Genomic DNA, 12,619 nt, shown 5'->3' on the forward strand with positions numbered 1-12,619 from the left:
GTGGGCTTAATAATGGATGGCTGTTGAGAAGGGAAGCAGATGGTGAGCTGAGATATAGCAATAAGTGCAGTGTTTCATAGAAACAAACTGCCTGGGGGAACTGATAGAAGGTTGAACAGACTTCCCCCCCCCCCCACAACTACACTATCAAGCATAATAAATGCTAGTTATTGCCTACTAACGGCTGTTTTGTTGGAAATGAATCCAAATTCAATTCATTCTATAGCCATCTACTGCACTTGACATCTACCGCACATAGATTCTGGACACTTGGTCCTGTGGGTTAAGGGAATGCTGATAGAAGTCAATAGATATTTGCACAGTGAAATCACTGAAGCGGCTTGATATCATGGCTGGCAAACTGGACAAAGTGAATGCTTCTTACTACTCTCCTTTCCCTGATTATATGTTATTCTTCCCAATGACAGCAGTTATAGGAAGTATGCAAAGATTTAGCAAAAACTGTTTTTTTTTTTTTAAGGTAAGAACTAAAAATGCACTAAATCAACCTCCTGGTGGACAGAAATTCTCCATGATACTTAAAATGTCTCATATATGCTTGTGCTTATAAATTACCGGAAACGATGACTGCTTATTTAGTGTCTAGAGGTGTGGGACTTTGAAAAGCTTCCACACAGTATCTGAACCACCTGTGAGACTCACTTCTTTGGGGTAAAGTATGGACAGCAACTGGAAAAGGAGGCAAATCTAAAGTTAGCTCAGATCCTGGAGTCAAATGCTTAGATTGAAATCTGGCTTACCACCTGCTGCCCGTGTGACTTAGGAAAGTTATTTGATCCTTCTGTGCCTCAGTTTCCTCTTTTGAAAATGGAGAGAATGTTAGTACCTACATCATAGATCATAGGATTGTAATGGGAATGTGATATTAGAAGAGCTCTTGGGACAGAGATAGTCTGACTTCTTTATTAATGGGGACATCCTTGTGCTTCTCTCCCCTCCACCTCTCTCTTACCCAGGGGCTGACACGCTCTTGGCTCATTTTAGATGAATGAATAAATGAATGAATCAATATCCTCAAAGGTACTTTCTTGAATGACATTATGACATAGAAAAACCTCAGCAAAATCTCGATGTGTAGAGTCTTACACATTGGATTGTGGTTTTGGGGTTCATCTAGAAACATTTTTATGAGGTATAGCCCATTTATGTTTCAGGTCCTGTCACATGGGGGATAATGCCTCGTTTTTATTTGATTTCGTACTTGTTTTTCCTTTTGGCCAGATACAAATTAGCACAGCATGGGAAAAGAATGTTGGAATGTTAGACAAGTCTTTTTGTCCTTTATGCTTGGTTTTGGTCTTCACTCAAAAAAGAGCATGTTCACAGAAGAGGCAGTTGTGGGATTCACTGTGGCCCCTTCCACGAGAGTAAGCAGAGGAGAGACACCTCTACACGTTCAATTAGAGAAGAACCAAAGTCGGTCACAGCAAGTGGACTGAGAAGAATGTGAAGGGCGTGGGTCTCAGACAAGAGGTTTGTTTGTCTAAAACTGAAGTAAGAAGACATCTGTGACAGGAAGAGCAGAGTGGCAGTGTTTACAGCTACGGGAGAAAAACACAGTGGGGTTCCTGAAAATATGACAGCTAGAAATTTCCTAGGTCTCTCAGTGCTGAGGGCTGCAGTGAATATTGACTTAGATTTGCAGGCGAGGGTATGGGGCCAAGAAGTTGATCCAGAAACTTTTATTTTAGTTTAGTTTTTAAGATTTTGTTTATTTATCTGACACAGAGAGAAAGCAAGCACAAGCAGGGGATGGGCAGAGGGAGGCTCCCTGCTAGGCAGGGAGCCTGATGTGGGGCTCAATTCGAGGATCCCGGCTGGGATCATGACCTGAGCTTAACCCACTGGGCCACCCAGGCGCCCCTGATCCAGAAACATTTTAATCATTATAGCGTCTTATCGCCATATGGCACTTGATAGGTAGCAGAGTTCACAAAGTGATTCAGTCTAAACTCTTGGGTGAGGTGGTTGTTGTAATTAGCCTGCTGGGAAATTATTGCTGTGAGAGACCAAGTAGTAAATGCACGAGCCCACACTGGGATGTAGGAGTTTGAGTCTAAACTCAGTTCTTTCCATGGCTCCCAGCTGCCTCACCGCCCTTCCTCCTTTCATGACAAAAGATGCAGAAAGGCCTGTAGCTGTGGCTCATTTACCCCACAAATTCTGCCAATAGTGGGCACCTACTCAGACACTACCAAACCACCATCTGTCCTTAAAATTTAGTTTTATGAGCCATCAAGGCCAACTCTTAAAGAACAGGGATAACTGAGTGTCAGGGACACTAATTAGAAAGAGCTTCTACTGGACTGGCAAAGGGTGAGGTGGCTGAGTCTGGGAGATCTGAGTGCTGAAGAGTTTGATGGAGGGACGCCTGGGTGGCTCAGCGGTTGAGCATCTGCCTTTGGCTCAGGGTGTGATCCCAGGGTCCTGGGATCGAGTCCCATATTGGGATCCTTGTGGGGAGACTGCTTCTCCCTCTGCCTGTGTCTCTGCCTCTCTCTGTGTGTCTCTCATGAATAAATAAATAAAATCTTTTTTTTAAAAAAAGAGTCTGATGGAGATGTGAGCTCCAGGGTTTTAGCCATGCTGAAGGAGGCACAGAGACTGTAGGAAGTCATGGGACTTTAGTGGACAGCAGTGATGCCATAAGCAGACTGGAAACATAGGTGACTAGGGGCACTTGTCCCTTTTTCTATGCACCTGTGAACATCCCTGATTTTACCGTCATGCTGGGGATAGAGGGTCCTCAGAATTAATTATTCATATAGAATTTTCAGCTGGCCCAAAAGAACAGGACCTCAGAATCTGGAACTGAAATGCTTTATAGAGTATTTAATAAGTTGTATTTTTGGTAGGGGGGTACCTGGGTGGCTCAGTTAGTTAAGCATCTGACTCTTGATTTTGGTTCATGAGATCAGCCCGACATCAGGCTCCTCACTCATAAGATTGAGCCCCAGTCTGGCTCCATGCTCAGCGGGCAGTCTGTTTGAGATTCTCTCTCTCCCTCTCCCTCTGCCCCTCCCCACACTTGCACGCACTATCTCTATCAAGTAAATAAATCTTTTTTTAAAAGTTGTGTTTTTTGCACATTGCCTTGCATTCTAAAAGTCATACTACATCATTGGTTATTCTTTACAGTTTTATTGAGATATAATTGATATGCTATAGAATTTACCCATTTGGGGATCCCTGGGTGGCGCAGCGGTTTGGCGCCTGCCTTTGGCCCAGGGCGTGATCCTGGAGACCCGGGATCGAATCCCACATCAGGCTCCCGGTGCATGGAGCCTGCTTCTCCCTCTGCCTGTGTCTCTGCCTCTCTCTCTCTCTCTCTCTCTGTGACTATCATAAATAAATAAAAATTTAAAAAAAAAAAAAAAGAATTTACCCATTTGAAGGGTAAGAGTCAGTGGCTTTTCATATTTTCACAGAGATATATAATCAATGCCACACCCAATTTAAAACACTTTTATGGGGACGCCTGGGTGGCTCAGCAGTTGAGCGTCTGCCTTTGGCTCAGGATGTGATCCCAGAGTTCTGGGATCGAGTACCGCATCAGGCTCCCCGCATGGAGCCTGCTTGTCTTCCCTCTGCCTGTGTCTCTGCCTCTCTCTGTGTCTCTCGTGAATAAATAAAATCTTTAACAAAAATTTAAAAAAATAAAAATAAATACATAAAACATTTTATGGCCTCCAAAGGAAACCCTGTGCCCCCTTAGCTGTCACTTATTCCATTGTCTCACCACCTCCTCTGCCTTCCCTGCCCAGCCCCCCCACCCCCAAGCCCTAGATAATCATTAATCTGCTTTCTCTCTTTGCAGATTTGCCTTTCTGGATATTTCATATAAATGGAATCATACAATGCATAGTCGTTTCTATCTGGCATCTTCGCTTGGCATAATGCTTTCAAGGTTCATCCATGTTGTAGCATTTACAGTATTTCATTTCTTTTTAGAATGGAGCAAAGAGGACTATAGGCATGAAAATAGAGAGCTAGATATCATTTTCGAGGTTGTTCAGGTAGTCTAGTGTAGCTGTGGTGGCAAGCATCAGTGTTTCCTGCTCACACTCTATGTCTAGTGCAAATTTGGGGAAAGAATTCTTTCATCCTCATTGACACTCAGGGACCCAGCCTTCTTTTTGCTGCTAGCTTCCCCATTACTATATCAGGGAAAGAGGGTAATAAAGACAATTTATACTCCTATGTCCATGTTTCAACTCAGAATTGACACCCATCATTTCTGCTTATGGACCATTGACCCTAGTAAACTAGTCATGTGACCCTGTGTGACTATCCAGGCCCTGAGAAACTTGGAGAAGAGCCTGACATACAGTAGGCATTAAATGTCTCTGCCACACACAGCTCATCTAGTCCAGCATTTTCCAACGTGTACTGTCTCGGTCCCCGGGGCTCTGCAAAGATGTGCACATAATGGCTCGACAAACAATGAAGTATAGTCAACTAACACTGATTTGGATTTATCAGCTTTTATCTGTTTTTACTGAGAGATTTACAATCAATGTGTTGAGGAATAAAAAGTTTTGCTGCCCAAAGAAGTTGGAAATTTACTTATTTGTTTCATTTTTCTGTCTTCTGAGAATCACTCACTTAAAATGTCTTGCCCACAGGGTTGTCTTCACCAGACACCGAACATCCTACATAGGCTTGCAACATTCTCCAGCTTGGATTTTAGCTTCTTAGGCAGTAAAATCAGATGTTAGGCTGATATTTTGACTTATATGTCCTATACATGTTTTTTTCAGTAACAACAATAAAAATCAAAGGAGAGTTTATATGCATTGTAAAGAAATCACTATATCCCTACTTTAGGTCATTTTAATATAATTCTTCCCAAAATTCCATGTTACCTGAAGACAAAGCTTAAAGTAAGACTACTTGGTATTTAGCTAGTTCCTATCTCTGCCAGAAGAGAAAATCAGATCTACCCAGATCTTGACAAGCACTTGACAACAAAGTACTTTCTGGAAGTCTATCCAAAGGATAAGGACTTTGCCATCTTGTGCCTCCATGCAAATCCACCCTTTAAGGACATGACTTCAAGCTCATCACCTGCAAACAAGGTTACTTCTCCACTTTCACTGTCAGCTTACCAATAGCATCTTCAAGCTCTGATTCCACTTCAAGCACTACCACTACCAGTGGTGATGGGCCAAAAACAGCTGAAAACTATTTATCATTTGAAAACCAGGTCCTGACGTACTGCTCAGCCTCCAATGCCTGAACATGCCACATGCATATTTGACCAGAGCTGCTCATCATGAGTTGGGCATTGCTATATTTACCAAGTATATTATCAGTTGGGCTCAGGAGCAATCCATTATACAAGGAATATGGTACGTTTGGGATCGGGTTTGAGCAACTCCAAAAGTCAGTTACATAAACAGGTCATCACCGCTGTTAGGCTGATGCATCTTTCTCAATTCACACCTTTGGCCCATTGGGTAGGACCAGTTGACAGAGAAGGGAAAAAATCTTGGGCCTGGATGACATATTGGTTGGCTTAATACAATGGAACAAACTGAATTCTACTCTACTCAGCTGTGTTCAAGAGAAGAGCCAAGTTCAAGAACTTCAATGGTAAGAGGAAGTTCTCCTACTGGGCAGAGTTTTGAGCAGTATATTTGGCCATGTACTTTGTGTGGAGAGAGAAATAGTCTGAGGTAAGAATATATATAGATACTTGGGCAATGGCAAAAGGTTTGGTTGGTTGATCGAGGACTGAAAGGAACAAATTTCGACAATGGCTGACAAGATGGAAGCTATCACTAAAGTTGCCACAGCCACTGACACAGCTGAATGCCTGACCTAGCAGAAGAGGGCAATACTGAGTTCTTAATATGCCATTGCTAAAGGGGGGAGCCAGCCACTTTGAACTCATTAGCCTGAACAGAGCAGTGATTTAGATATATAAAATGCCAGGCTAGGGAAATAAAGAGATATGGTATCTCCAAGTATATTTCTTTTACCATTATTTTATTTTTACCGATTTTATCAAAGGCCAGTGGATCTGCTTTGTCTGCATTTTTTTAAAGTGCATAAACTTGTCAGCTAACATTTATCTTTACCAAGCAAGAATATGGAGATAAACACTAGCCTTGTGTAGCTGCAAATTCAGCTGAAGGGCATATTATAGGCCAGTACAGTGTTTCATCGTGGGCCTCAGCTGTTCAGGAAGACATATCTGCCCTAAGAAAATACCCGCCATATTTAGCAGACCCTGCTAGGTTATGGTCTGCAAGGCATAGATCTGCCGTGGACTTCTAAATTGCTTTCTTCATCCTCTCCAGTTTCTAGACCTCAAACCTGCTAAGCTAAGCTGCAAGCTGGTAGCTAAGCTTCAGAATTGTTGTATTAGTCTGAAAGAGTTAATGTACTCCAGAGTACTTAATTTTCTCCTAGGGAGTCATCTGCTCATTGGTAGGAAATAGATGACTAAGCAATCATTATCATCTCCACAGGATAACTAGCACAGGGGAGCAAATAATCCAGAGGACAACATGCATACAAAGCTTATTTATTGTGAAATAAAGGAGGCAAGGAGCATTCTACTGAATATTAGAGGACAAATCATGACATCACTGATCACTCTGTTACTAATGTCGTATGTTTGCCCCCGGGGCATGACAGGATTTCTTTTTAGGATTTCAAAGTAAATATTCAGACAGAAGTCCTAAGTAATAAACTTAAATGCTGTTGTTTGCCTTGACGTAACTTTGTGTTTCTACACGCAAAAATATACCTCTTACCCTATAATTATTAACAGCTTGAATCAAAAGAGTGCTTTCACCTTCATTAAAATACAAATCAACATATCAATCAGCATACCTTTCCTGAATAAACCTGATACAGAAGGTGTCCTAGGTGTAGTTCAGCACAGAATGAGTGTAAGACATGCTCTCTATCTGCACAGGTCTTAGAAAGCTATCATTTTATTCATTGTTTCAGCACTAGTCATGTTTACCATAACAAGTTATTTAAGAAAGCTTAAGAATTCCAGTTACCAATTGAGAATCACATTAAGAAATTTTTAAAATATCCAAAAATTACTAATATTTTCTTAGAGTCTAAGATTTTAAGGCTTTTCCAAAATAGAAATTTACGTGTGTTGCCTTCACAGTTTACCATGGTTTTCATTCAAGTGGCATTATTTCTATTTAAAGTTTTAATATACTTATGCATGAAGTCAAATTACAACTCCTTAAGAAATGCATCTTTTTAAAATCATTTAAACATTTTCTATAAACCATATATTCACGTCTCCTATCAGTGAGAGTGATGTCAGATTCTTGGTCTACTCTTAAAGTACCAAACACATATACCATTTAGACATTCTCTTGAACTAAATCCTAAAACAAAGTTAAACAGCATGTTTTAGTACAGCTCAGGTCTAGATGCTGCCAGGCTGGTGGACAGGGACAATCAGTCTTCCAGAAGACTCTGGCCCTCTTTAGGCCCAACAGATGTCATTTTCTTTGTTTAAATTCAATTCGGCATTGTCCTTCTGGCTGTTGGACACCCACCAAATGAAGAAAACTCTAAAAGCGGAAATGCAGAAGAAATATAGATGTTAAGAGACATAAGACAACAGTTTTAGACCAAAGGTTTACTCAAGTGTAATTACCTCTAAAAGTACAGAGTCTAGGTTTAAAAGACTCGAAGTGTTTGATGTGTCTGATAATGTCAAGCATCAATTTTAGCCTTCCATTCGAGGAACAGAACATATGCAAGCTGTTCTATCAGCCTTGGGGGTTGGGGGAAGATCAAGAGTAAGGAAAAGGCATCAGTCCAATTTAAATCATCAGTCTATTGTCAAGTTTGAGTGCAACAAGGCACAAAATGGGCTTCTTAACAAGGAGATTCCTAGGGGAGTTGATAGAATGAGTTGCAGAGTTGCCATGGATTCCTCAAATTGCAACCACAGATTTGTGGGCATGAAAAGTTGTGTTCTTTTCTAGAAAGGGATCCATAGGTTTCATGAGATTATCTAAGGATTCATGAGCCCCCAAAAGCCAAGACAGAACAAAACCAACCAGCCAAATAGGCAAAACTCCACTGTATTAGCAAATATGTACTTGCTTTTGCAAGAGAATTGAAGTTGGTCCATAAATGCTCAAAATGAATAGCCCTCATTGCCAGCATCTGAACATTGCTGCCTGGTCATGTATCTTGTAAAGCTTTATAGTATTTGCTTATTATTTGGTTCTTAACAAGAGTTAAAATTAATTTCCTAAGCACCTGTGAGATCAAATAAAACAAGGGGCTTCTGCAAAATTAAAATTGGGGATTCTAGCATTTGATTTTTGCTACTATGACAAGTATATTTCTTTGGGGAAGCTGATTTCTAAGCCCAGAGATGCCCCCATGCTTGACAAAAGAGTGTTCAGAACATGATCTGACTACCTATACCCTCCCATCTCTTATAAGAGCCTAGTAATTCGAAGGTCATTTCCTGCATTTTTTGATCACCTCATTTTACAAGTTATTAACAAATTTAATAATTACATAATTTTAATTCATCTGTTTAGAATAAGAATTATGAAATAAAATTCCCTTGAGACCATGAGACTTTACTCAGACGTACTTTTTACAGACTGAGATAAAATTTCTTTCTTTTCCCTTTTATTGGATATAGTATTTCTTTAAAAATGTTCTTAGTAGTGTCAAAACAGAAATAGGTAGGATGTGTGTAGAATAGTGTAATAAATATAACTAAGAGAATTCTTAGCTAGAAGAAAATACTGGGCAAAATCTTGCCTGAGGAAGGTCAAGATTACTGATCGTTTGGGTTAGGTGTTACATGCTTTCAACAAATACCATCCTTCTAACCTGATAAGACATTCCTGAGTCCTCTCAGTGATGGGCAAATATTTGGATGGGGAATCAGTCCTGGGCAAAATTGTGACATCTAACTTGGTGAGCCAGGAACTGGTATTTTGTGAGAATATTCCAACTCTGATGTTCCTTTTGATAATAAAACTACACTTGTTGAGAATCTTTGTGAAAGGTTTTTTGATTTTCCTTTCATGGTAGGATTTTGAGGGCTCTTCATCACTGGTAGTTAGTTTACTCAAAATAGAAGTGCAAAAGAAATCAGGGGAAAGTGCTGAAATGTGCATATTTATGAGTAATATAATATTGTCTGTGTCACTTAGGCACTTACATAATTTCTATTGAAATGTCACCCAAGAGTTTTATTTATCCCTCCATACATTAGCCTTATTTTATCAAGAGTAAATCAAAGCACAACATGCTATGTGAATAGCCTTGAAATTGCAATGCTTAATTTCTGAGCTTCACCCTCAGTTGAAACAGCATATTTTACCCAGAGTCTTCAAAATGACTTCCAAACATTTGAAATTAAATTGGACTTCCCCTTTTTTTCCTAGGACAGTGGTCCTTAAAGTGTGTCATCGGGACCAGTAGCATCAGCAGTACTGGGGACTGGTTAAAATGCAAATTACTGAGCCCCTCCCTAGATGTCCTAGATCAGGAACTCTAAGAGTGGGGCCCAGTATTCTGTGTTTTAAAAAGCCCTCCACCCTCCAGGTCATTCTGATGTTTGTACCAGTTTGAAAGCCACTGGTCTAGGAGGACAGACCTATAGAAACACAGAGGAGTTAAATGATTAGGGGGGAATCCCTGGGTGGCTCAGCGGTTTGGCGCCTGCCTTTGGCCCAGGGAGCAATCCTAGAGTCCTGGGATCGAGTCCTGCGTCAGGCTCCTGGTGTGGAAGCTGCTTCTCTGTCCTCCTGTGTCTCTGCCTCTCTCTTTCTCTCTCTACATCTATCATGAATAAATAAATAATCTTAAAAAAAAAAAACGATTAGGATATTCAATGGTCAGAGGTAGGAATAAGGTCACAGCCTTTTCATTTTTGTTTGCTGTCTTTACTGTTGCTCACTGCCTGTTTTCTTCAATGTCATTGCTTCCCAAATGGATCAAGGGCTATGACTTGCCTTCACAACTGATGGTTCTGTTTTTAACCCACAGACATGCCTCTCTAGGGAAACAAGCCTAACATCAAGGCCATGTCTATTTAGCACAGGGAACACGGTCAAAATTGGCAAATTCATGGAGGTCCTCCTTAACACTGTAAGTGGTGGAAACACTGCTAATTGGTGCTGGTTTTGTGGTTACATGGCATACATTTCAGACCCAGAAGTAAGGGAATTAAGGAGTATCTTCTGAGTCTGGTGGCATGTAAGATACCTGTTAAGATCAAACTTAAGTGAGGAAATTAGGAGTTTATCTCTAGTAATTAAAACCATTTTTAATGTAGAATTTATACCAAATTTGATACATTTTTAATGTATAAATGTATAAAATGTATAAAACCATTTTTAATGTAGAATTTATACCAAATTTGAAAACCATGATATTTGAAATTCTGAAAACACTTACCTGTTTTGGTAATGGATCCAGAAGACTACAGTCATATTTGTAAAGTATTAAAATAATACATATTTGAATCTCTAACAGAGCAAACCACCTGAAAGAAAAACACAAAATTGTCACTTGGTTGTAAAAGCTGCATAAATATCTACCAATAGAGAATATCTAAGCAAGTACACATTTCAGAGCAAGTATGCTCTTCTTCACAATCTGTTCTTTTACCATTAAAAGGATAGAGTAAGGAAGAACTTACTCTTTTCTTTTATAATGCTGTCTACTCCAGAGGGTGCTGGAATGATTAAATTGCTTAAAAATGTATGTAAAATGCTTAGCCAGGGGAAGCACTCAGTAAATGAGAGCCCAGGCTTCTCTTCAAAGTTTTAGATCAGTGCTGTTCATCATGGTAGCCATTTAGCTACATGTGGCTATTTAAACTTAAATAAATTAAAATTAAACAAAATGAAAAATTTCAGTTGCTCAGTTGCACTGGCCATATTTCAACTGCTCAACAGCCATATGTGGCTACTGGTCTCCATACTGGACAGTACATCTTTAGAACATTTTGCATGATCACAGAAAGTTCTATTGGATACACTTGTCTGATCTAGACCCTTACCTCCCATTAGAAATTACTGCCTAAATGTTCTGTAGGCCTCTCAAACTCCCCTAACTACCAAATTTATTATTCCTTTTGTGATTGATCCTTCACTCAGATGTCTCCAAACTTTTTGATCATATACCCTTATAATGAAATATTTGAGCACACTCTACAATATATTGATATTCAGTTAGCTATAAAGTATATACACATACTACTGTATTAGTTTACTACTTACTTTGTAAGACACATACAAATAGAAACTAAAAATATTGAAAAGAATATAAATGGAATTCTGCTTTTTTTTTTTTTTTTTTTTTTTTTTTTTGCATATCAGTGGGTTGTTTTGAGCTCTCCTCAGGGTAGACAATGCCTTTTAGGTGTCATAGCTCTTAATATATACAATTAGTCCAACAGGTCAGAAAATTGGAAGGCATCATAGACTCAATCCTCTTCTTCACTTTCTTTATCCAATTAGGCAGAGTCCTTTTGTTTTGTCATCTAAATACTTCCCCAACCCTCTCCTTGTCTTATCTCTAGACCCTCCACTACTGCCTCACTGTGGTTTTTCACAATTGGTGTCCTGGATTGCTAAATTAGCTCAACTTCCAGATTAATCTTTCTTTTTTTTTTTTTTTTTTTTCTTTTTTTTTTTTCAGATTAATCTTTCTGTTTCCAGTTTCACTTCACCCCATTTTATCCTTCACTCTACCACTAGAGTGAACTTTTTAAAACATAAATCTATCACTATTTGTCATTTTACACACACACACAGTCTGTCACTGCTCCGGTTTTCTTCCAAATAGCACAGAACACAGACAACCTTTGAAGCTATGTCCCCTATCTATCTCCCCTGCTTCCTCCCCACTGACTCCTCTTTGAAACCCTTGCTCTATCCACCCTGTATACCTAACATTTCCTGAATGGGGATGCTCTCCGTTGCAAGCTCTTTCTCTGCCTGAGGTTCAGTCTCCTTTGGAAATATTCTCTGATCACTTGCTTCCATACTGAGGTTCCCCTCCTCTCCACTTCTATGGTCCCCTGTGCACATCTCAGCCATAACCTCTATCACACTGAATTCCAATTGCTTATTAACCATTTCTCTCCTAAAGGAGGAGTTGTATTGTTGGGACCTATCAGTGCAGAGCACACTATTGGTGCCTAATCATGTTACCTCAATGAATGCATGAATTAATGAATACATGATTGAAAGAGATGCCTTCCATAAAACAGATTCAATTTCCTGCCCTTTCCAGGTTTCTTGCCCTATGTTTCTGTGGCACTTTACACATTCTTTTACCAATGTCCCTACCAGACAAGCTGACTATATCCTACCATATCACAGTTAATTGTTTGCCTCTCTGACTCCCCTTATAAACTACAGTATTCACAAACAGTAGGAACCATTGTTCCATTCATCTTTGAAGTCTCAATATTTATTGAGTGACTGAATATGAATGATTTTATATTCATCTCAGATAATTACATTTGTTTCCTACAAGTATCTTGAAACATCTTGTTTATATTTTACTTCAAATGAAATCTGGAGTACTCCAGGTATTGTTAAAACCCACTTGGATAGCATATCAC

At 39.6% G+C, this 12,619-nt stretch overlaps 1 protein-coding gene across 6 annotated transcripts in view; it reads right to left on the reverse strand.

Annotated features, from left to right (window-relative positions):
- Nucleotides 1–6,537: 6,537 nt before the first annotated feature.
- CYP39A1 (cytochrome P450 family 39 subfamily A member 1) overlaps nucleotides 6,538–12,619 on the reverse strand; it is an 89,828-nt gene continuing 83,746 nt past the window's right edge. For all 6 annotated transcript variants that reach the window (XM_038554247.1, XM_038554244.1, XM_038554242.1 and 3 more), the window contains 2 exons: nucleotides 10,441–10,528; nucleotides 6,538–7,574 (listed from right to left, as the gene is read on the reverse strand). In XM_038554247.1, the coding sequence (XP_038410175.1) occupies nucleotides 7,503–7,574; nucleotides 10,441–10,528 (160 nt within the window). In that variant the 3' untranslated portion in view covers nucleotides 6,538–7,502. The remainder of the gene's footprint in view (nucleotides 7,575–10,440; nucleotides 10,529–12,619) is intronic.

The sequence above is a fragment of the Canis lupus genome, chromosome 12 (genome assembly GCF_011100685.1).
Source record: "Canis lupus familiaris isolate Mischka breed German Shepherd chromosome 12, alternate assembly UU_Cfam_GSD_1.0, whole genome shotgun sequence".
Classification (NCBI taxonomy): Eukaryota; Metazoa; Chordata; class Mammalia; order Carnivora; family Canidae; genus Canis; species Canis lupus.